This window comes from Alternaria conjuncta (genome assembly GCF_024043145.1).
Source record: "Alternaria conjuncta strain BMP 0040 chromosome Unknown scaffold_9, whole genome shotgun sequence".
Lineage (NCBI taxonomy): Eukaryota > Fungi > Ascomycota > Dothideomycetes > Pleosporales > Pleosporaceae > Alternaria > Alternaria conjuncta.
In genome coordinates, this window is record NW_026250098.1 from 388,432 (window position 1) to 410,441 (window position 22,010).

Sequence of the window (22,010 nt, forward strand, 5' to 3'; positions counted from 1 at the left end):
AGTACGATTACAATCAGCGAGGTCCTCCATACGGACTTGTACCTGCGCAGTACTTCCGACAACGAGTCAAGTCCACTAATCCAGTCATCCCCTTCCCCCAAAAGCGTTAAATTCCATTAAGCCTTGCACCCGTTGTGTCCGCCTTGCTGCCACATGGTAACACTCTTAACCTTCATCTGTCCGCCGTCCTTCCACGTAGGCAACCACTGGTTCTTGGCCTCCCAGAAGTCGAGCTTGGCGCGGTGACTCTTGTCAATCCATGGCTTACCGCTCTTGCCATCCTCGAACCATCCGTTGGTGGAACCGACAGCCAGGTTCATGACGAGGTAGAACTCCTGGTCGAAGGGAGCGGCGTTGCTCTCGGCGTGCTTCCAGGGGTTGTCGAGACGGGTGCCGTTGGCATCGGCCTGGGGGAAGTTTCCGTACTTGAAGAAGGGCTGGTCGAAGTGTGTGTACATGACCTGGAGCAGGCGCGTGTTGATGTAGGTGAAGATGTACTTCTCACTCCACTGGAAGTTTGGTTAGTACTGACGAAAAGACGACAGAGACATATGAGACTTACCTCAATACCGAAAGTGTTGTAACCCGCGGCGTATGTAGTGTGTAGCGCCTCGCGCTTGACGTTGTTGCGCCACCAGCCGTTATGGTTGGAATCGGGACCAAAGTGCAACGTGCTCGAGACAACGTTCCTGCCACCCTGAGCGTAACTGGGATCGTTGCCGCGAGATTCGGCGATATCGATCTCACCAGAGCGAGGCCAAGGGCCATATGCGTTGTCCTTGGGCAACATCCAGATAGCGGGCCACAGCCAATCACCAGATGGCAGCTTGGCGACGACCTCGATACGGCCGTACTTGATTGAGGCGCCGCGCCTGGTGTTGATGCGACCAGACTTGATGGGGTTGATGATGGTGCCGTTGGTCGTGTTGGTGGTGGCAACACAGTCACTCCAGCTGGAACCAGTGCATCCATGGCCACGTAGGTCAAGGGTGTAGTTGCTTCCAAGGAACTGCTCCTCTTGGAGAGTCGGCTTGATGATAAGTTCACCGTTCTTGACGAAGACGTTCTCATCCGTGCCAGTAGTCATCTCAAACTGGCCGTTGCTGTATATCCGAGTTAGTCAATGCATGCCAATGGTCGGAAGTGACTTACCCGTAGCCGCCCAACTCGACTTCCTTAGTCCAGACGGTCTCGTTCAGTGACTTGAAATCGTCGTGGAAGATTTGGCAGTACTTGTGCTTGCCGATGACCCGGAAACCGTCCCAGATCATAATGGCCGTAACCATCAGGCCCAGACCAAAGCCGACGAGGGGAAGAATCGTTCCCCATTTTTGCCTTGGGTGCGGCTTGTCGAGCCACGGCATCCCGACATCCTCGGGCTTCACGCGTCGTGAACGGAAGTACTGACCTGGCACGGGTCCGTACTTGAAGCCACTGGCGACGGACTCCTTGCCATTGGAGCTTTGCTTACCCTTGGACTTCGGTGTTTGCGTTGAAGGCCCCCCCTCGGGGGCGTCAGTAATTTTCTCAGAGAGCTCTGAGGGATGCTCCATGATGTGCGGATGGTGAGGTGTTTGAGAGATGGTTATACAGCAGGAGATCTTTTCTTGTACGTTGATTTGATCTCGGTTAGTATGAAAATTTCCAAATGCGCACACATCGAAATGCTGTGACCAGTAATTGCTGTTGAAGTGGTTGTGTGGAGCACATGTTCAGATGGCGTACGCCTTACTAGACGTTGGCGGACGGTCAATTCTGATTGTGCAATGGAAAGACCAAGTCCCTTGGTACTGGAGTATCATTTTTGTAAAGCTCCACCGCGAAGGCGAAAAAGCCTCTTCGGTGCCGTAAGGTAAATATGGTGGTTGTCAGCCTAGTGCGAGTACTGTGGAGAGAGTTGGTAGTTCAGGGTGTACCGATTGGAAGAACCGCTCAAGAAGATGAAGCTCGGTCGCGCGTAGTTGTACCTACCACCGAAAGGATACTTCAGAAATGCCCACTGTTTCACGTGAACGATACGAAAAGGTAGCACGGGATGCCTTTAAGGTATAGGATAGGTGTTCGCGTTGAGTGGTACAGACCAGCAGAACCGAACCTTTTCGCGATTCCAGCTTATTCGCGCACTCGGCGCCCCAGGAACGCATTCACGCTGGGTGGGTATACATCGCTTAAGACATCCATCTCCACAACGCGCGCTCACATCGCACTCGTATCTATGCGCCCACGGCCAGACTCAAGTATATGCCCCACACGACGCCCACAGAGCAGCCGAAGACGATCCTCTTGTCTACTGGCACCCACAGGAAGCTGATAAGGCTTATCGCGGGCCAGAATTTGTATCCGTCCTTCATCATCGGCCACAGCTTATTCGCGCAGTCGCTCGTGACCACGTCCATGGCGTTGACGCCCGGCTTGCCCTGCGCATTGACGTAGGCCATGTAACTCAGGAACATGAGCGTGTTGACGACGGCGCCGATGGTCTGGTCAAGCAGGAACTTGATAAGGACGTTTGTCTTGCTGAGCGACGTCTTGGTGGGGTCGGGCTTCGAGCCTGGCTTCTCGGATGGTGGGGCGGCGGAGGGCACGTTGGTAGGGAATTGGTCTTCGAGGTAGCCTTGCCAGACTATGTTGGGTGGGGTGCTGAGGACGCTGAAGAGCGCGAACTTGAAGACGGTGGCATAGTTGAGGGTGAAGGGCGTCTGGACACGTGTCAGCTACATGCGCCAGGACATGGACGATTGCGCAACAGCACGTACGCTGTCTTTGTAGGATGATATGGCTTGCGCAAGCACGTTTGAAGTTATGCTCAGCACTGCACCCTGCAGGGTCTGCGATACTATCGACATGGTCGCGTTGCGATTGGTTACGAATGTCCACACCAGCGATTAAGCAATGGCAAGAGGGTGGGAAGATGTATCGCAGATGTGATCAAGGCAGAAGAGAAGGCGAGAGATATGGAGGGTTATGTGTATCAATGTGGCCAGCACACCAGTGTTTGTCGGCAGTATCAGCAATGTTTCGGCCTGGGCGAGCGCGTCCCGCGCCGACATGTTTAGTGCTGTGACGTAATCAAAAGTGCAGCTCAACACCGCGATCAGGACCGCCCATCCATAGTACCTTTGAGCTTGTATCTTTCACTCTGCCGCTGACCCGTGTGCCTATATCTCAGTCTGCTAGATTGTACACGAAGAATATGCGAGGCCGGAATGAGAAGTAGCGAACCATCTCATGGCTTCCCGTTATTGCGCGACAGTGTTTATCAATTTGCGCTGCCAACTACAAGTGCAGGTGCTCCTGCCTCCAGGGCTATTGGCACCTCTAGTCTGAACATGCTTTTGCACGTGCGCGCTTCAATAGACTGATAGCGCGAGGAACTTAACCGAAAGCCGCTCGACAAACACAGAAACTCCTGCCCGGCCCGTTCATGAGACTGACCGCGCAGCACTTTTATGCTGGACCCGCTCATCCGAGCGTGACTTCTATCTCATCCTTCGCCTCGTTCTCCCACACATCCTTCTGAATCCTCCCAAGCGCTTTGCGATATGCGACTCCTTCCACCCGCGTTACCCAGAGTACATTGACGAACTCGTACAGTCCTTTAACCCAGGCGCCATCTTGATACCATTCATCGAAGCTTCGCGCATCGATTTCCCAATTCTCCACCGAGCCAGCAGATATCTCGATAAGCTCACACAACTCGTTTTCAATTCGATCAGGGTCGAAGAGCGCATCCGCGACTTCAGACGGCGAAGGGGTGGTGAAAGCAAAGCTGGGAAGAGCTTTAGACGTATCCCGAGAGCGATGTTTCAGAGTCGGGGTAGACGGTGTTGATGTTTCGTCGCGCGCATGAGAAGGTATGAAGTTGAGTCGGAGACACCCAGCCCATCGGCCGGATTTGGTGAGGAGCTGCACGGAAGGACAGCCCGATGTTGTGTTGAGGAACTCCTTGCCTAGCGCGAGGAAGGCGTGTCTCGTGATACAGTGCAGGTAGCGAGCATTGATCACAGGTTGCCGGCGTCCTGTTTGGCCGAGGATCGGAATCGGATAGCGAAAGGATGCGGATGGGTCGCATGAGTGTCGGACTGCATGAACATCTTCTCCCAGATTCGCAGACATGGACCATCCTGGAGGAAGATCATCCCCAAGCTTGGTGAAAGCCGGCCTCCTGAACTGCGAAGGGATGTTGATTGGGTACCGCTCCGATGTTAACGTCTTAGAGTACGTCCAGTCCACCGTGCTGAAGGTTCTCCAGGAAGTAAATTGGGGTATCTCTGATTCAGGCAAGTACTCAATCTGGTAGTTGGCAGCACTTCTCCAGCTTTCAGAGTTGATGATGCCTTCCCATCCTGCCCAAGACCATGAAGGTAGAACGATGTCGTCAGCAGGCAGTCGACGGGGCTTCCGTCTCTTCAGATATGCCCATGGCTGCCACAATAGCGCGGCGTCGAAGCACATCGTCGGCAAACCGGATATGAAACCGCCTGGGAATATGCTGCTCAGATGTGCGAGACAACTCACGAAAGCGTCAAGAACATCTTCTGGGAAAGTCAGATCTCGTTCATTGAACAAGGTCATGAGACGCGTATAACGAATCATGTCTGGCCAAGGTGAACTGTTCAGTCCAGCAACAGGCGCGTCCAATTGGATTGCTGTAGGGTTCGAGGTTGGGTTGGGGGTTCCAGTAGAGAGTAGCGATGATGATTTAGAATCCTGGCATTCATGCCAAGAAGCACAGAGACACTCCCAATTGACTGTATTGTTTTGGAAGATGACCCTTCGTGTAGAAAATATGTATTCCTGGAAAGTCCAACCTCGCGAATACCATTTCGTTTCCATCAGCGACATTGCTTGTTTTGTCATGTACTGCGCACCACTCAGTGGCTTTCCGTCCGGTTTCCTGAGTCCTTGTGTTATTGTAGTCCCACTTGGAGTAAGGGTCATTTTCCGATGTCCATAAAGACTCGCAGCTGCTTCCTCGTTTTGAGCTGCGACTAAAGTAAAAAGTGATCCGGCGTATATCTCTCCCATGGCACTCAGCTGGTGGTGTTTGGTGGCTTCGTCGTCTTGGACAATGGCAATTCGATCCACCCATAAATAGGTAAGACCCAAATCCTTCACCAAACTAATGGCGTCTCGAAGAAGATTGGGCAATGATATAACCCCGCTGTACAGTCCGTTGTGCTTTTGAAGTGCTGCCAGGTTCGCCATCGTAGCGCAAGCTGAAGTCTCCGCCCCACCCCAAACATAACTCAAAGCGACGTAACGTGGGTGCTTAGGTGCAACTACTAGACATCCAAGCTCGACGTCGATCAAATAGGACGGGAAAGGCGAATGCATCTGTGAGGTCCTGCTACCATGACATTGTTCTCCGTGTAGTTGTCGGCATCGATCTATCCACGTTCGGATGATGTTGACATCCATAGTCCCTTCATCAGGAGCTGGTATACCGATGGTCGTCTTTTCCTTCTTCTTATCTATATAAGGAACAAATGGGACAAGATGAGAAGGCATATCCTCCCACGATACATCGGCCCTACGAGGTGAAGCCGTGCCACGATGCCGTTGCCGGGTTTCTGGGAAATGCACCGCCGAAGAAGCTGTTTGGCGGGCAAGCTCCTCGGCTGTATCGGGAATCCATAACTCCGTTTGGTGATGCAAAGGAGGTATTCCAATCCAGTCTGTGGGAGGGACTAGACCCGCGTCGACATCGGCTTTCTCATCAGTCAGCGCCGGTTCGTCTTCCTGCAATCCAGGCGATGCTGCCGTTGTGTTCATTGTGTGTGACAAGCCTGAAGCTAGGCGATATTCTCGATAAAATTCTGAGTTGACTGGATGTTTACGTTTCGCGATTGTAACCTGGCTCTCTACAAACTCCGACTCTAAACGCTCCTGTCGTTCTATACTGCCGTACCCGAATTCGCTCGATTACACCCTATGTTGGGCATGTATGATTCTCTCGATCATTCCCAGCCGTGAATATGACGACGTTGGATGTGAAGGGTTCTTCAAGTGGTGACGCAAAGTGAGGGGTACAACGCTGGGCGAAAAGGGCGACCAGAAATGCCTAAACGACTTCTCGTGTCTGTTCCGGTGGCGAGGAAGATGTTGATGCGCAAGGCTGACAGTACATGTATTGACCGGTCACGCCTCGAGTCATGGCGCTAGCTTCGGTCTCCGTCAGACTACTCGTGAGCCTGAGGCTCATGTTTGTGTTGCGCGGATTGTCATGGGATGGTGGTGACGTCGCCACTTTCGCGACTGGTTCCGTGTGCTGAGACCGGGGTGTAGGTGGCGTTGTTGTAAGATAGCACCAGACATTATCCGGTGTCACTTCTGGAGGTACTCCCGTTGATCTCCTTCGGCTATCCGGTAGTACGAAGTACTTGAGACCGTCCTCCCACGTGTCTCTAGAAGGGTTCCGTGGCACGCCATTCCTTGCAGTGGGTAAATTGGAAGATTGCACTCTCAGGCTATTGGATCCTCCCGGTAGAAGTCCGCCATGCCTTCTTTCACGGCTTTGCGAAGTTGCGCACCCGCTCTGCCCAACTCTCCACCACCTTTGGTAGCTTGCTCCAATCCTGCGACGATTGCAGCCTCGGCTCGGTCTCGGAATAAGCGTTGTCGATCTTCGCGGTCTTCGTACATCTCTGCTTCCTCGTCTCTTGCAGCGCCAAACAAGTTGAGATGTGCATAAACATTTGATCGCTCGGAAAGAATATGATGTTGAGTATGCCAAAGTGGGAAATTGCTGTCGCTGATGTCGACGGATACTATTGTCTGCCTGTGGGAGAGTCCTGCGCGGAGGAAGGAAGTCAAGGCGTTCATTTGCTTGACTTGCATCTTCGTATCAGCTTTTCCGTACGATTTGGCAGTTGACCATTTGCTTGACGCTTCGCTCTGCCAACCGAGTAAACTGAGGAAGCATTTGAGCATCTTCACCCAACCTCCAGCACAGCTGACGACCTCATCGCCTGCAACGGCAAGCAACCATTCCAACACGTCAAGGCCGAACAAACGAATTTCTGTTGCTAAATGCGTCATGGCAGCTCTTGTGTGGAGTAACAGCTGGTCGGCGTGGCTAGCGATGTCGAGTGGCGGCAAGCTTTGCAGTAGCTTCAGTAGCTGTTGACGAACGCTGTTGGATCCATCCAGAATGAGCTTTTGTGCCACAGGAATGATGACAGACGAAGGCTGCGGCAATGGCACCGTAGGCGGGTTGTTTGCGATGGCTGATGTCAAGAAGGCTAAGGATTCTCTTCGCTGTGTGTCTGCTTTGTGATTAAGCAAGCCCAGATAATGTGCGCATTGTGCTTCTAAAGATGGGGCACTAGTGGAGAGTGCTTGTTGCTTGAGAGATATCGCTGTGATACGTTAGTTAAGAGAGAGAGATATGATAAGGTAGACCTTACATTTCGCACGGAAGCTCGTATCTGTGCTGTTTGCTGCCTTGGGCCTCGCCTTTCCGACCTTCAGTTTTGCTTTCTGGCTCCGTTAGTATTGCGGCTCGGGATATGCGATTTTGGTCGTTTTTACTTGAAAGTCCTTCTTCTTATTCTCCTTCTTCTTCTTCGAGCTGTTGGTCATGGCGACGGACTAGATTAGTTTTGGCGGTTCGCTTAGCAGAGTCGTGATTTCGTAAGGCTTTACTATTGCGCGCAATGTCGAGAGAGCGAACGAAATTATGCGCGTCAATGAGCGAACGACGCGTTCTCTGCTGATGAACGGAAAATTGAGGATCCACAGATGCCGCTAACACCGAAGAGGCCTGAGTTGGTCGACTCTTGGCAGGGTCCAGCCGCGGTCGTGTACGCCGATGTCATCAGCGCGCTGTGAACCGCGCCTGCATCACTTATTCTTCTGGCACACATCACAAACCATGGCCCAGAACGCTGTATGTACCTTATCGCGCTTTCAAATACTGCTTACTAACATGCGCGCAGCCAGACGAAACACTTTCGCTACTCACGCGACTGAGTCAAAAGCCCGGCGTTCAGAGCACCCTCATACTGTCGCGCGAGAACGGCACAATAATACGCACTTCTGGTCTCATATCAAACAGCTCTTCGGCGAACCCAAATAGTACTCTGCCAGCCTCCGGGGAAGCTGCGTCGGACAACTACTCGAACGGCAGGAAAGAAAGCGGGATACACAGCGCTGAGGATGTCGCCAGCATGGTCTGGGCGTTCCTGACGGCAGCGGGGACCCTTGTGGACGAGCTGGACAAGGAAGACGAGGTCAAACTTCTTAGGCTGCGAACACGGAAGAATGAATTGGTCATTGTACCAGGTATGTCCCTCACGCATCCGATGGCGGGGCTTCTGTTAACAACTCAAGATCCCAAATTCATTCTCGTCGCTATCCACGATACTCCTCCAGCATAGGCCATATAACGAACTTATCGCATGAATTTTCCCCTCCTCGCAAGCGTTTCGATACCCACCCGTCTTGATTGAATACACCAAGAACATCAATCACCAATGAGACTCGCTAATTTCGACTGCGTTCACGTCGACGCCGTCCTTGAACCATCGCTCTACATAGACCTTAGCAATGCTACCGATCATAAACTAAAGATAAACGGAGGCTGGAAATACTCACGGGCTTCATCGATCTCGATGTCATTGCCGCTCATCTGCCGCTTACGCATCTTCCCGTCCTCTGCGAACGTCCAGTCTTCAAGGCCATAGCATCGCTTCCATTTCATGCCATCGTGGGCATCTTGGAACTCATACCAGAACTGGACCGCGATCTTGTCATCTGAAAAGGCAAAGAGTTCTTTGCGCAGCCGGTAGCTCTTTTCTTTTTCCCACTTCTTCGTCAAGAAGTCTTCAATGTCTGCCGTGCCGGCGAGGAAAGAAGATCGGTTGCGCCAAACACTGTCGGGTGTGTAGGCTTGTGCTATCACCTTGGGGTTTCTGGCACAGTTTAGTAACGATGAGAGCTAGTCATGACACCACGCACTGGCCGTTCCAGAGGTCTTGAGCCTTCTTGACCTTAGCGCGAGCGGTTTCTTGAGTAAAGGGTGGTGCGAGAGACATGGTCAAATTGCCAGAGCGGATATTACGGGATTAATCGTGTAGAAGGTTAATGTGATCGTTCAAATACAGAACGTTCTCGTCATGAATCATGATCCAAGAAATGCCGTTGGATGCCTCGTATCGGCACTTCGGCATGTGCTTACACGCAGACTCATCAGATGAAGCTCAGCCTATCTGCGACAGATGTTGTGAAACCTGACTGGGTTTGAAACTACCTTTGATAACCTTCAAGAGAGGGATTAGATCTACGGCTTAGTGTGTGTGATAACAGCTGTTGAGAAGGTTCGAGAAACTTGAAAAGCAAAGATGACGATCACCTGAATGTTCCACAACAACGAAAAGCCGACATACAGTAAATCCGCGTCAATAATTCAGCTGTTAGGATTCAGGAAGCTCGTAGCAGATGGGCCTTTTGACTAAGCTCCTCTACCTCATCGCATCGACTCTGTGCGATTCTGCTATGATTCCTCCGGCACCGCTTCTCTAGCTGCTCATTCAGGTACACGCTCACTTGCCGCTCTAATAGGCCAAAAAGATTTGTCAAAGAAACCCTGCAGCGTTGGAAATGCGCTGGCTGGGTACCTGGCGTCATAAGCCTCGGCCGGCATATGCCCCACTATGATCTCGAAGCTTCAAGCTTGGGAAGCCGGGCGGGTACCCCTCCAGCTAGCATAACTAATCGGCGTCCGACATAACAGGTCACTTTCTCTCACTCTACTCAATTTCTTTACACGCATCTACAATTTACACAACATTTTCTACCAATAAACCAATTAATCATCATGGCTCCTCTACAAGTTGGCGACAAGCTCCCCGAGGGCGTCAAGTTCGAGTAAGTACCTTCGCATCGAGCTCCGCTCACCACCGGAGTTCTTAGAATGAACGCTAACATTGTATCTTCTCTCTTGTAGATGGGCACCCATCACCGATGCTGACCCCACCGCCTGTGGCCGTCCCCAAGAATACGATGCCAGCAAGGAGTGGGCAGACAAGAAGGTCGTCCTCTTCTCCGTTCCCGGTGCCTTCACCCCAGGATGCCAGGCCTACCATCTCCCTCCCTACATCGCAAAGGCCAAGGAGTTCAAGGATAAGGGTGTTGATGTCATTGCTACCATTGCGAGCAACGACGCCTGGGTTATGAACGCATGGGGCAAGGTCAACGGCGTCAAGGGCGACGAGGTCCTTTTCCTTAGCGACACCAAGACCTTCTTCTCCAAGGAACACGGTTGGCCTGCTGGTATGGGCGACCGCAACGGTCGCTGGGCTATGGTCTTCGACCACGGCAAGGTCATCTACGCCGAGAACGAGAAGAGCCCTGGTGAGGTCTCGGTAAGTTTCGCATCGCTTTGGAAAGTTGAGGTGCTCGTTGCTAATTCTACAGGTCTCCGGTGCCGATGCTGTCCTGGCCAAGTTGTAAGCCCTGATCAACTGTGAGCTTGACCTCTAGAGATTTTGGCGAACATCACTGCGGCTGGCTAGCAATATGTAGATGAAACATCCAAATGAGAATAATGACAGTATGAGAAATGCCCTGAACGTGAGGTTTTCCGTCCGCGTCAGTTGTCCGCGTAGTAGTGCATTTAGGCTCGGGCGATTGGCGGTGTACGTCAAGTATGGAATGGATTCGAAGTTTGTATTTGTATTGAATGCTGGTCGAATGCTCAGCTTGTACAGCAACTTTTCCACACAGTGCTCGTTCGTGGGCAAAGATTCCGGGCCTGACATTTGTTCGTTCTAGCTTCGTCTGCCCAGGTATTCGTAATGAGCCAATATATACAAACGCCGGCATCGTAACACGCTCAATCAAACTAAGGTCTGTCAGTATCTGTGCATAGGTGTATGTGTGGGCGATGCATACCGGAGTAAGGAAAGACTCGGCCACGAAACGTGCTCTTGCGTTCAACTGGTAATGTGTCAGCTCTAATGCTCGAACAGGCGAACCTTGGCTGTCTTACGAAGAGTTTCATTTCTGAAATCTCCTTGTCCACCTCCTCCATAAACTGGATGATGAAGTCGACCAGCTTGTGCTTCAGCATCTCCTCGGTGTGGAAGTTGGTGATCAGGAACGAGATGTCGTAGCCCTTGACCGGCTTCCTCCGCATAATGTAGAAGGACTCGGCTCTTTGCGTCAAGAACCGTGTGAACTTGTGGACCAGGATGTGTTCAATCTCATCTGCCTGCTTGATCTTGATGCTTATGCGCACACTGTTGATGCTGGGCTCGATGTATACGCGTTCATGCTCGTTTCTCGATACGGTAAGCGGGTTTAAAATGACTTCGGGCGAGCTGGCAGCTTCGATCTCGGGCACATTGTGGCGCTCGGAGGCCTGGGACGCAAAGTTGGAGAGGGAGAGGGCGGCTGTGAGCGACGAGCGCACGCACTGGAGGTACGGGCGGAGTGATTGCGACTGAGGGCGTCAGTATGAGCACGTGATTAGACTACGGCAGTAAGAGGTGACTGTACCATTGCGAATAGAGCTCAGCAGCAGCTCTATGTTGGAATGGTAGGGCTGCCGTCGGGGGAGAGCGGGCTATGACATGCCAGTACGGCGAGTTGGCGGTGCCTGCAGCTGGTCGCGCTAGTGGGGTAGCAGCTCCGGGCGGCGGTCAGCTTGGCGCGGCCCTCCTTCCTCATGCTTCCATTAACTTTTGCCCCACGAAGCCACTATAACCACTCTCTCGCCTCCGCCTCCCGTAGTCTTCTATACTCTATCCACCGTATAGTTGAACATTCATCATGGCGTCTATACCAGGTACGTGCAGCGTCATACGGTCATTCGAAGGGCCCAAAGACTAATTCACATGTTTGCAGTAATCGTAAAGCATCAGGGCAAGAAGCACGAGGTCGAAGTGGATCCCACCTCCACCGGCGAGACGTTCAAGTACCAGCTCTTCTCCATCACCGGCGTCGAGCCAGAGCGACAAAAGGTCATCGTCAAGGGCGGACAGCTCAAGGATGACGCCGACATGTCCAAGCTGGGCCTCAAGCCGAACCAGACTCTCATGATGATGGGCACGCCCTCGGGGTCGGCAAACGTCATCGAGAAGCCCAAGGTCCCGGTCAAGTTCCTCGAGGACATGGACGAGGCGGAAGCCGCGCAGTTGGAGGGCGCCACACCCGCAGGTCTGCAGAACCTGGGCAACACCTGCTACATGAACTCTACCCTGCAGACGCTACGCTCTATTCCGGAACTTCAAGAAGAGCTCTTGCGGTACGCGGACAGGTAAGTCTGATTACATCGTGTCCACGTGCTCCTACTGACCCTCTCCAGCAACGGTGCCAGCTCATCCAGTGCCTCGCAGCTGAGCCAGTTCGGCCTCGGTGGCCTCGGTGGCTCAGCCGACCTAACGGGCTCCCTCCGCGACCTCTTCAAGCAAATGTCCGAGACACAAAATGGCTTCCCTCCACTCATGTTCCTCAACGCTCTTCGAACCGCATTTCCCCAGTTCGCCCAAAAATCAAAGGACGGCCACGGCTACGCACAACAGGATGCCGAGGAGGCTTGGTCACAAATCGTCTCGCTGCTCCGACAAAAGCTGAAGATCACCGACAACGAGACAGGGTCAGATGCGAACAAGAAGAGGGAGCTCTCCTGGATCGACAAGTACATGGCGGGCAAGTTCGAGTCGGTCATGGAGTGCGATGAGCCCGCAGCGAAGGAAGGTGGCGAGGAGCCCGTTCACAGCGAAGACCTCTTCTTCAAGCTCAACTGCCACATCAACGTAGAGACGAACCACCTCAGGGACGGTCTGGCTGCTGGCTTGAAGGAGCAGATCGAGAAGCGATCAGAGGTTCTGGGCCGAAACGCCATCTACACCAAGACGTCCAAGATCGCGCGCCTACCGAAACACCTCCCCATCCACTTCGTGCGTTTCGACTGGCGAAAGGATACCAACAAGAAGGCGAAGATCATGCGCAAGGTCACCTTCCCCGAAGAGCTGGACGCATTGGAGTTCTGCACAGACGACCTGAGGAAGATGCTCGTCCCAATCCGGGACAAGATCCGTGAAGTCCGCAAAGAAGAGGAGGATGTCGAGCGCGCCCGCAAGCGACAGAAGCGCATGCGAGCCGGCGAGGAGAACGACAGCGACCCTCTTGCTCGCAAGGAGCCTCTACAGAAGAAGAAGGAAGCTGCACAAAAGAAGGAGGACGCCAGCAAGCCGGCTGAGGATACCAAGATGGAGGAGGTCGAGTACAAGACCGACGCCCAGGTCGAGGCGGAACGCGCCGCATCAATCCTTGCTGCCAAGAAGGAGCTCCTCGCGCTTGTTGACTCCAAGATGACTGCAGACGAGGGCGCAAACCAGACCGGTCTCTACGAGCTGAGGGGCGTCATCACGCATCAGGGCGCCAGCGCTGACAGTGGCCACTACACGTCCTTCGTCAAGAAGCAGGGACCCAAGGACCCCAACACTGGCAAGCGGAAGGAGGAAGACGGTAAATGGTGGTGGTTCAACGACGAGAAGGTATCCGAGGTAGATGCTGAGAGGATACAAACCCTGTCTGGCGGAGGTAAGCATCCCAGACTGTGACTGTGTGAGTTGACGATGACTGACATGTTCCAGGCCAAAGCCACTCGGCTCTTATCCTCCTCTACCGCGCCGTTCCTCTTCCCGTCATCGACGAGGACGTGCAGATGGGCGACTCATAGGCTGAATCGACACGATTCACTATTTCCATCTTGAGTCTCGCGCGCGAGATCTCGCTGAAGCGCAAACGGGAACGGAGCAGCAGGTAATGCATGGCACTCGGCGTTGTACCAGCTGGAAAGGCTATGGGACGATACCTCTGAGAGCTTAAGTAACGATTGCATGACTTCAAGACCTTGCATTAATAGACACGGCATTAGACTGGTGAAGAGTACTTTCCGTCCCTTTCCGTCTTCACCTCACCACGCGTAGAAACGCGTCGAAGCGTGCTGCCAAGCCCTTCTATGATCGTGACGCTCACCTCCAGGAATGCTTTTCTCCCCATACGTTCGACTGCTGCGCTTCTGTTATAATATCGCGCGTCATTCGCGAGACGCCGCAATCTTTTTCCTGTATCATTACACTTGTACGATCATCTGTTTCATGTATTAAGTACCGACAGCATGTTCTACAGTCACGAAGGTAAGCTCCAAACCGACACTGCAGCTTGAAACGATTTGATTAACACTTGTAGTGCTCACGTCGCGCAAATACGGTGTGGCAACCGTGTGGTATGTTAGGAGGCGTCCAGTCGCCCCTGCCCTGTACTGACCGAAGTGGCAGGCTCGTCGCGACCACCCACAAACGAATCGGCCGCAAACAGATTCTCGATGTCGATGTACAGAAAGCATGTCAGACCATTGTCGATCCTGTAGCGCCCATGGCTCTACGGCTACAGGGCAATTTGATGTACGCTGCGCTGCCATACCTTGTCCGAGCGACAGACTACTGACGCATGCAGGTACGGTGTATCGCGTGTGTACCTACAACAATGTGGATACATCCTTTCAGACGCAGAGAGTGCGCGAAACGCCCTGCTAGTGATGCTGCGGACTGTGAAGCATACCGCACTCGATCCAGATGCCGGCAAAGCTAGGTAAGCATGCATCATCCTCATAACATGGTCGCTCTGCTCACAGAATCTATCTAGGCCTGAGCAGCTCATACTCGAAGATGACCCTTCCTTCCTGCCCGAGCTCGCGCTTCCTCCTCCAGACTTCCTCGCAGAACTAGACCACAACTTCAACCTCGACATTGCGCGGTCCGGCGACTCCCAGACGCTCACACCCTTCAGCTCCCAGCAAGCACGGCCCTCTTCCCATGCCGACGGCATCGGTGGGCTCATCTTGCCCACTTCATCCCCCGTGATGGCGGCCGAGTTCAGACTCGAAGGCGATGATGGAGTAGGCAGTGTTGGCGGACCAAGTGTCATGGGCGCTGGTGATACGATCCAGCTTGAAGACCCAGACTTCATGATCGCAGACGATGGCGAGATCATACAGTTGCCACCGCGGCGAAAAGTGCCCAGCACGCCAGCTAGGACCGCAGGTGCGAAAATGTCCAGCGATGCTGGGGCCAGTGCGCGGGTTCGCAAGGAACATGAAGATGGACAGCAGGTCGTCGATCAGGTGAGTTTTACTGCGTTCTCTCACGTCTTTTTGCACTGCAATATCAGCCATCCGTCTTGCGGTGAGGCTTGCTTCCCTCACTAGACGCTCAGGACATGGCAACGCACTATCTCACCTCTATCGTTCAAGCCCAATTAGTGGCTCGTTTAGGGCTTCCTTAATTGGTGTTTGCTGACTGTCTCTTCCCATATCCTTGTTTGCGTCTTTGGTGTCCCATCTTCCATTCTTTTCACATAATTTACCTACCGTCAGCCTCATCCAGAATGACGACTGACATATATCAGTTCCCGGGTGATCAAGCAGACATCGGCTTCCCGACCTACGACGACGATCCTATCGAAGGCGGAGCACTTTCATCAGACGGTCCGCAACAGTCCAGTCAGCATCCAGAAGTCATCGAGTCATCTGACTCGTTCGCTGCGCCCATGCGCCGTCGTCGGGTTCCACGCACTCTTCCTATCGATGCAGCTATAGAGCTTCCCAACAAGGAGTTGGCTAGTTGGCAGAGGAACTACCGTCAGAACATGAAAGCAGCAGCTCGGCAGAAGATTCAGAAACGTGCTGCTGCTCAGGCCAAGAAGAATGCCGAGCACTATGTGTGGGGCGCTGGCATCGGTGGTATCGGTGAACGTGTCTTGGGCGGCCACGTTTCTCATCCGTTCGACATGTTCATTGGCGACAACTTCTTCGAGACGATCATGGGCTTCAGTCGCAACAAGGCTAGCGGAGCGAAACATGATCGCGACAGTGGTATCGATGATGCAACTCAGGAAGAATCTCGTCGTGTGCGTCAGAGAACCGGCGAGCCTGAGGTCGGTCGCTCGGCTGACAACGAAGACATTCCTATGTTTGGTGAAGATGACATCGCTGTCGAACTACCGCGCGAAGGTGTCTCCGCACTTGACGATCAACAGATCTTCTCAGCGATGCCATGGAACATCAGTGCTTCTATCAGAGGCTCTTCAGTCGTTCCTCGAAGCGGACGCGCCGGTATGATAGGCTCCGCTGATCAGAGCAGACCTGGAAGCCGCTTCGTGTCTGCCTCCCCCTCAAAAGGTCGCGGACAGCCTCTTGCTCTTGAGGGATTCAAGAATCTTACGAGCGATGTCGATTACGGTGGCGACGACTTTGGTCTACCAGGTTTCAGCTCCGACTTTCCCGAGCCAGCAGTTCAGGAACCATCAGCACGCGTCCGCGAGGCCCTGTCGACAGAAGGTGAAAACTTTATTACTTTCATCCAGGAACGTATCGTTGAGAAGCGCAGGCGGGCTCAAGCAGACCTAGCGCACGAGTCCGACGTGCTTCAAGCCGAAGCCGCCGCTGATATCGAGGATATCGCCTTTGAGGAACTTCTTCCACCCGCGGAAAACACCAAGATGATCGCTTGCCAGGGCTTCATGATGGTGCTCGGGCTTGGCTCCAAGGGAATGCTCGACATTCAGCAGCTGCAGCACTTGGGCGAAATCAACCTCAAACTCTCCAGAAAAGCCAAAGAAATGCAGGTCGTTGAGCTCGGCGACGCTGAAGAATCCGACAGGGACGGTGCCCAAGAGGATGACGATCTGACCGAAGACGAGGAGGTGGCGGATGCTCAAGATATTACACGACAGCCGGAAGCGGAAGATCAGGATATGCAAGAGCACGACGCGATGGAGGAACAAGAGGGTCACTTCCAGGAGCAGTTTGCCGCTGGCCATGCTGCTCAAGAGGATGACCATGACTCACTCTATGATGACTGAGTGACCCGGCACTACATCAAGTCAGATGGATGGACATATACAGGCTGCTGTTTAGCCTATGTTTCTCATGTATCTTCCCGCTTGGTGGCGTTCTCCGTCCATATTACAGGTTCTCACGGGGCAGACAATAGTGTCGCATCTATGGCAATACATCAAGATTATATTGAAACATTGAGTCATGATCGTGAATGCAGGAGGATGGTGCGCATGTTGTGAAGTGCTCGCTGAATGACCAGTGCGTTGGGCAACGTGTGATGATTGGTTGTTTGCAACAGCAATTTCTCGCTGATGCATGAAGCCTGCTAACTTCTCTGCTTGCAGTCAGGCAGAACCTTCTAGACTAGGATTGTCCATGACCAAGTGCTGCAGCCAAGCCCCTAGAATGTTTGCATATAAATTGGACTTTTTTTTGTACTTTGCGCTTCTCTTCTAAGAAAACCAAAGGTCTTTTGAGTAGTTAAGGTGAAAGTGAAATTGCAGCTAGCACTAAGTCTAGGTCTGGTTAGTGTTCAAAGAGCTTAGTGCAAGCTGACCTAAGCTTGGTCCAAAACTACCTAGTCAATGCAACTTAGTATACCTACTTCCTGATTCGACACCGCTCACCCCAGCATGCCTGGGGTCCGCACGGGCATGGAAGTCAGCAACACCCAGCGCGGCGCTGCCAAACAACCAAACAACGACAGCATTGCAGTGCAGTCTGCTGTCAAAGACGAGGACGGGAATGACGACATCTTCGCAGAAAGCGACAGCGACGATGGGTACGACTACAAACCGCGACCAAAGCTACCGCAGCCCAATGTTCACATGCGAAGCTTGGGAAGTCTGATAAGTGAGTGAAAGACTGGCCGACTATGACGAGAGGATCTTCTACTGACAGCGGCCAGAGGAACTGGAGAGCGGTGCGATCGATGTCGACCCGGAATATCAACGTGAGGTTGTCTGGACAGGTAAAAACGCCCAACTTGATTGTCGCCGACATGCTAATAGCAATAGCCGATCGTATGACCGGTCTGATTAATTCTCTGATGGGTATGATCTTCTCCAGGTTCTCTTAACATGAACGAATTCAGAGATTCCTAATACTTGCGTAGAAAACTACTACATCCCACCCATTATTCTGAATAAGAAACGGATTATTGGAACAGATGGTACACCACGTGACGTTCTTGTCTGCGTGGACGGAAAGCAACGACTTTCCTCTGTCAGGGCATTCGTCAAAGGTATGATTCCTTGCCACGATCACAGGGGCGAAAAGTGGTAAGCAATTCAGCCCAATTGATATCTCTCAATGACTCACTTACAGTGCAAGGTGGTTCTGTGAGACGCCTATCAATAAACGCAAAAAGGTGCTTCCGTCGGACACTCAAAAGTCGTTCTTGGAGAAAGACTTTGTGGCCTTTCAGTTTGCAGAGCTTACGCCGGTACAAGAAGAAGACCTTTTCGCTAGGGTCCAAATGGGTGTGCAGCTCACTGTAGCTGAAAGAATGCGCGCGAGACAAGGCCCATGGCAAGAATTAGCGAAGCTTTTCGTGGAAGACTTCCCTATGATCTACAACTTGATGAAGGACCGAGCTCGAGCGAAGGACTTCCAACTCACTCTGTCTTGCTTCAGCCAAATTCTGGAAGTACAGCATCCGACTCCTGCGACTGGCATTCCAATGCTGAGGACGAGCCACAGTTTGATTCCGAAAATGCTGAACAACACCGGCGCTGTAGACGATGCGCTCAAGTCACATCTTGCAAGCGTCTGGACCACCTTCAAAGACCTTATTGCCTTAGATCCCGACACTTTCACGAATGCCGACAGGCATTTGAGCGGTGTACAAACCTTTGCGCCCATCGAAATGGTGGCCGTCACCGTCCTTATCTCTATGTATTCGGAAACGCGCAACAATGAACTGTTGCTAGGCGATATCAGAGCGCTCCGAGAAGCCTTTCGCGAGCATTTCAAGGACCTTCGATTGTCTGCGCCAATGTGGAAGTTTGCCTGGGACTTTATAGAAAACCTGGAGGGAATTCGAGGTGCGGTGGATGGCACTACGATAGACCGTAACCAACCGGCAGAGGCTACAAAGCCGACGCCGTCTACTTCAAGAACGAAAACACTATCAGTTCCTACTTCCGCCGTTTCGAGGAAAAGGGTAGCACCCCTGGACAAGCCGCTGTCCATATTGCCACCACGCGATTCGATCAACGCAAGGGAGGAGACACAACCTATTCCCACAGCACCGAAGCGACAGCGGACTGATCCCGGGCCATCAAACGCTCAAGCAGAAGTCAATAGTCCCGCATATGACATCAACGGACCATCACAGGTCGCCACTGCAAGGAATGCTCCTCCAGAGCGAGTGCGCACAGCTGCGGCACCGACAAGATCTCCCATAATGGGCAACATTTTTACAGATTTTGGTTCTCAACAGCCATCGCCTGTCAGCGCAACTTCTGCTTCGCCACGTCTATGGCGTGCAGGCGAAGCGTTACAGCTGAATCAAGCCTTGACCCGTTCGCCACAGACTGGACCAACACACACAACAACAGGACCACCACAACAAACTTTACAGAGGCCAGGAAATGAATATGGAAATCAAGTTGTACCGGGCTCTGCGCCGGCAGCGAGAGCTGCTGCAGAACAAAGCATACCACCGCGACAGTCTCGAAACGATCCTATACATACTTCGCCCTCCGATCCTAGGCCTGAACCTCCTCAAGCCGACTATCCCGACTATTATATTCCAAATTTGTCGAACGCACCTGCGCAAGCATATCACCAGTCCCGCTTACCCATGACACAACTATACGCTACTCATACACCTTTCACGCCGGAGCACACACCTCCCCAGATCCAGCAAGCCCGTGTGCCTGACTCTAGGAACCACCCTGCGCCGGTAGCGCAGATGCAGCCATCTAGCCTCTCTCATACAACTTCACGGCAAGCTCCTCAAACAAACCAAAGTTTGCAGAACGGCACACCATTGTCATCCCGACCCTCAAGCATGACCCAGGCTCATCCGACGAGTAGAGGAGCATTCGCACCCACTCATACGGATGCGCAATGGGAAGGAGTCATCGCCACTGCATCCCCACGGATGCAGTCTCGGCAGCTTGGTCAAACTCATCAAGGGGCTTCTTCAGCAGCTTCGTCACCAACAATACCGACATCAGCTTCAACTATCGCAGCGTCACAACCAAGTGGCACGAAACGGAAAAGCGTTGCCCGTCCGACACCTGCTCAGTACGATGGAGTCATTGATCTAACGAGCGACGATGAGCTTGAGGAAGAACGCCAGAACCTTCTATCTTCATTCAAGGCCAAAACAGCTCCAGCAAAGCAACCTCCAGCTACAGGTACAACCGCACCTGCATCAACGCAACGAAGGCCTATAGTGATACATGATCTCGATCTTGATGAGGATTATGCGCGTGCGAACAATCCTTATGAGAGGTTTAGAAACAATCCTAGAGCAGGGCTCTCCGGTCCGAGACGTTGAATTTAGTGTTACACTTCCTAAAGCGTGGGGCTCGCATCAGCGAAGCGCAAAAGCAATTTCAGCTATATATTGTAATTAAGCATAATGATACCCCATTTGAGAACAGTGAGCCGTCCAGCTTTAGTTCCCTCCTGCGGTAGGATTCATGCAAGTAAGCCGTAAGCGCGAATTGGCAGCGCCACTTCGACGACTTTCTTACAACCACAAATTCTGCATCGTACGTAGCATCCACCTCTAGCATCACAGAATGCACATCGCGTCCGAATTTCAATACGGGTTTCCGAAGCGTTACAGGAGACGCGTTCACATGCGATGGAAGACGTCATAGCGCGTTTCCAACCTCGGCATCCGACGACGAAACCCCGTGGACGGACCGCACCGCAAGCTAACGATGGCTTGACGGCCAACAGGATGTGCGCGGGATTGCGACAGTCTCCTGCTTGCGTCAACAACCACGACGAGAGACATACTTCGCGCCGACGTTGACGAGTACCTGCTATATCTTGCGCCATATCGCGAACAGTCTCCACTGCCTCTTACTGCGCGCACGCAGCTTTGCGACATCCACAATCCGCAACTCCAAAAGACCAGCAACATGGGAAAGTCATTCGACCCTGCTAAGGACATCGGCAGTCTGGATGGGAAGGTCATTCTAGTCACCGGTGGTGAGTGACCCCCATTCCCGAGCATGAGCGACCGTATCATGCGACTGACACATACGCAGGTAACGCCGGCTTAGGCAAACAGACCATCGCATACCTCGCTGCCCACAACCCCACGCGCATCTACCTCGCCGCTCGCACCGAATCCAAAGCCCGCGATGCCATCTCCGACATCAAGAACAGCGTGCCAAATGCGTGCGAAATCGTATTCCTCCCGCTCGACCTGACGTCTTTCTCGTCCATTGCCGACGCAGCATCGACGTTCAAGAGCCAGGAATCGCGCCTCGACATATTGATCAACAATGCTGGTATCATGGCGCCCCCATACAGTACCACTAAGGAGGGATATGAGATACAATTCGGCACGAACCACATGGGCCACGCGCTGCTCACGAAGCTCCTTATCCCGACGATGCTGGACACGGCGAAACAGCCCGGCTCAGATGTCAGGATTGTGAACCTGAGCAGTATGGGCCACCAAATGCCAGTATCAAAGGGCATTGAGTTCGACCAGCAAGCGCTCGAGAAGGAGAGTACCTGGCGTCGCTACGGCTCCTCGAAGTTGGCGAACATACTCTTCGCTCGCTCCCTGGCGCTTGAGTACCCTACGATAACATCCGTCTCCCTGCACCCCGGTGTAATTTTGACGGATCTCTTCGACAATCTCCGCACGAACATATTCATGAAGGTTGGCCTGTACATCTACGGCATCATCGGCATGATACTGCCGGGTCACTACCAAGGTCCGGAAGGAGGCGCGCTGAACACGACTTGGTGTGCTACCACCGCAAAGGACGAGCTGGAGAGTGGAGCATATTACATGCCAGTAGGCAAGAAGAGTTCTGGCAGTTCATTTGCGAGGGACGAGGGCCTGAGGAAGAAGTTGTGGGAGTATACTGAGGCGGAGTTGCAAAAGCATGGGTATTGAGATGGGAACAAGTTTGTACTAATAAAAGCGTAAGAGGAACATATATGAAGCACTGCT

General features: G+C 52.8%; 12 protein-coding genes across 12 annotated transcripts; 6 read left to right on the top strand and 6 right to left on the bottom strand.

The window, feature by feature from the left end:
• Positions 1–116: 116 nt before the first annotated feature.
• On the bottom strand, positions 117–1,553 carry J4E85_006582 (uncharacterized protein; the record flags this gene model as incomplete). The annotated part of the gene is made up of 3 exons (XM_051470818.1): positions 117–509; positions 563–1,103; positions 1,153–1,553. 3 exons carry the CDS (start codon positions 1,551–1,553, stop codon positions 117–119), a joined length of 1,335 nt encoding a protein of 444 aa, XP_051325028.1.
• A 660-nt stretch (positions 1,554–2,213) lies between these two features.
• Positions 2,214–2,846, bottom strand: J4E85_006583 (uncharacterized protein; the record flags this gene model as incomplete). Its single annotated transcript, XM_051470819.1, has 2 exons — positions 2,214–2,699; positions 2,757–2,846. The coding sequence occupies 2 exons, from the start codon at positions 2,844–2,846 to the stop codon at positions 2,214–2,216; spliced, it is 576 nt and encodes a 191-aa protein (XP_051325029.1).
• A 616-nt stretch (positions 2,847–3,462) lies between these two features.
• On the bottom strand, positions 3,463–4,596 carry J4E85_006584 (uncharacterized protein; the record flags this gene model as incomplete). The annotated part of the gene is made up of 1 exon (XM_051470820.1): positions 3,463–4,596. The coding sequence occupies one exon, from the start codon at positions 4,594–4,596 to the stop codon at positions 3,463–3,465; it is 1,134 nt and encodes a 377-aa protein (XP_051325030.1).
• A 1,869-nt stretch (positions 4,597–6,465) lies between these two features.
• Positions 6,466–7,584, bottom strand: J4E85_006585 (uncharacterized protein; the record flags this gene model as incomplete). Its single annotated transcript, XM_051470821.1, has 3 exons — positions 6,466–7,361; positions 7,410–7,482; positions 7,534–7,584. 3 exons carry the CDS (start codon positions 7,582–7,584, stop codon positions 6,466–6,468), a joined length of 1,020 nt encoding a protein of 339 aa, XP_051325031.1.
• Positions 7,585–7,876: 292 nt separating this feature from the next.
• On the top strand, positions 7,877–8,381 carry J4E85_006586 (uncharacterized protein; the record flags this gene model as incomplete). The annotated part of the gene is made up of 3 exons (XM_051470822.1): positions 7,877–7,891; positions 7,941–8,286; positions 8,335–8,381. 3 exons carry the CDS (start codon positions 7,877–7,879, stop codon positions 8,379–8,381), a joined length of 408 nt encoding a protein of 135 aa, XP_051325032.1.
• A 90-nt stretch (positions 8,382–8,471) lies between these two features.
• J4E85_006587 (uncharacterized protein) lies at positions 8,472–9,038 on the bottom strand (the record flags this gene model as incomplete). The annotated part of the gene is made up of 3 exons (XM_051470823.1): positions 8,472–8,533; positions 8,599–8,915; positions 8,962–9,038. 3 exons carry the CDS (start codon positions 9,036–9,038, stop codon positions 8,472–8,474), a joined length of 456 nt encoding a protein of 151 aa, XP_051325033.1.
• A 782-nt stretch (positions 9,039–9,820) lies between these two features.
• Positions 9,821–10,455, top strand: J4E85_006588 (uncharacterized protein; the record flags this gene model as incomplete). The annotated part of the gene is made up of 3 exons (XM_051470824.1): positions 9,821–9,870; positions 9,950–10,367; positions 10,420–10,455. 3 exons carry the CDS (start codon positions 9,821–9,823, stop codon positions 10,453–10,455), a joined length of 504 nt encoding a protein of 167 aa, XP_051325034.1.
• A 382-nt stretch (positions 10,456–10,837) lies between these two features.
• ARPC4 (Actin- protein 2/3 complex subunit 4) lies at positions 10,838–11,505 on the bottom strand (the record flags this gene model as incomplete). Its single annotated transcript, XM_051470825.1, has 4 exons — positions 10,838–10,846; positions 10,897–10,941; positions 10,994–11,446; positions 11,503–11,505. The coding sequence occupies 4 exons, from the start codon at positions 11,503–11,505 to the stop codon at positions 10,838–10,840; spliced, it is 510 nt and encodes a 169-aa protein (XP_051325035.1).
• Positions 11,506–11,775: 270 nt separating this feature from the next.
• J4E85_006590 (uncharacterized protein) lies at positions 11,776–13,690 on the top strand (the record flags this gene model as incomplete). Its single annotated transcript, XM_051470826.1, has 4 exons — positions 11,776–11,791; positions 11,851–12,262; positions 12,311–13,551; positions 13,605–13,690. 4 exons carry the CDS (start codon positions 11,776–11,778, stop codon positions 13,688–13,690), a joined length of 1,755 nt encoding a protein of 584 aa, XP_051325036.1.
• A 441-nt stretch (positions 13,691–14,131) lies between these two features.
• Positions 14,132–16,875, top strand: J4E85_006591 (uncharacterized protein; the record flags this gene model as incomplete). Its single annotated transcript, XM_051470827.1, has 6 exons — positions 14,132–14,150; positions 14,203–14,239; positions 14,292–14,417; positions 14,470–14,604; positions 14,659–15,136; positions 15,421–16,875. 6 exons carry the CDS (start codon positions 14,132–14,134, stop codon positions 16,873–16,875), a joined length of 2,250 nt encoding a protein of 749 aa, XP_051325037.1.
• A 609-nt stretch (positions 16,876–17,484) lies between these two features.
• J4E85_006592 (uncharacterized protein) lies at positions 17,485–19,123 on the top strand (the record flags this gene model as incomplete). The annotated part of the gene is made up of 6 exons (XM_051470828.1): positions 17,485–17,704; positions 17,760–17,822; positions 17,869–17,874; positions 17,967–18,132; positions 18,185–18,897; positions 18,942–19,123. The coding sequence occupies 6 exons, from the start codon at positions 17,485–17,487 to the stop codon at positions 19,121–19,123; spliced, it is 1,350 nt and encodes a 449-aa protein (XP_051325038.1).
• A 1,835-nt stretch (positions 19,124–20,958) lies between these two features.
• J4E85_006593 (uncharacterized protein) lies at positions 20,959–21,953 on the top strand (the record flags this gene model as incomplete). The annotated part of the gene is made up of 2 exons (XM_051470829.1): positions 20,959–21,028; positions 21,088–21,953. 2 exons carry the CDS (start codon positions 20,959–20,961, stop codon positions 21,951–21,953), a joined length of 936 nt encoding a protein of 311 aa, XP_051325039.1.
• Positions 21,954–22,010: the final 57 nt, after the last annotated feature.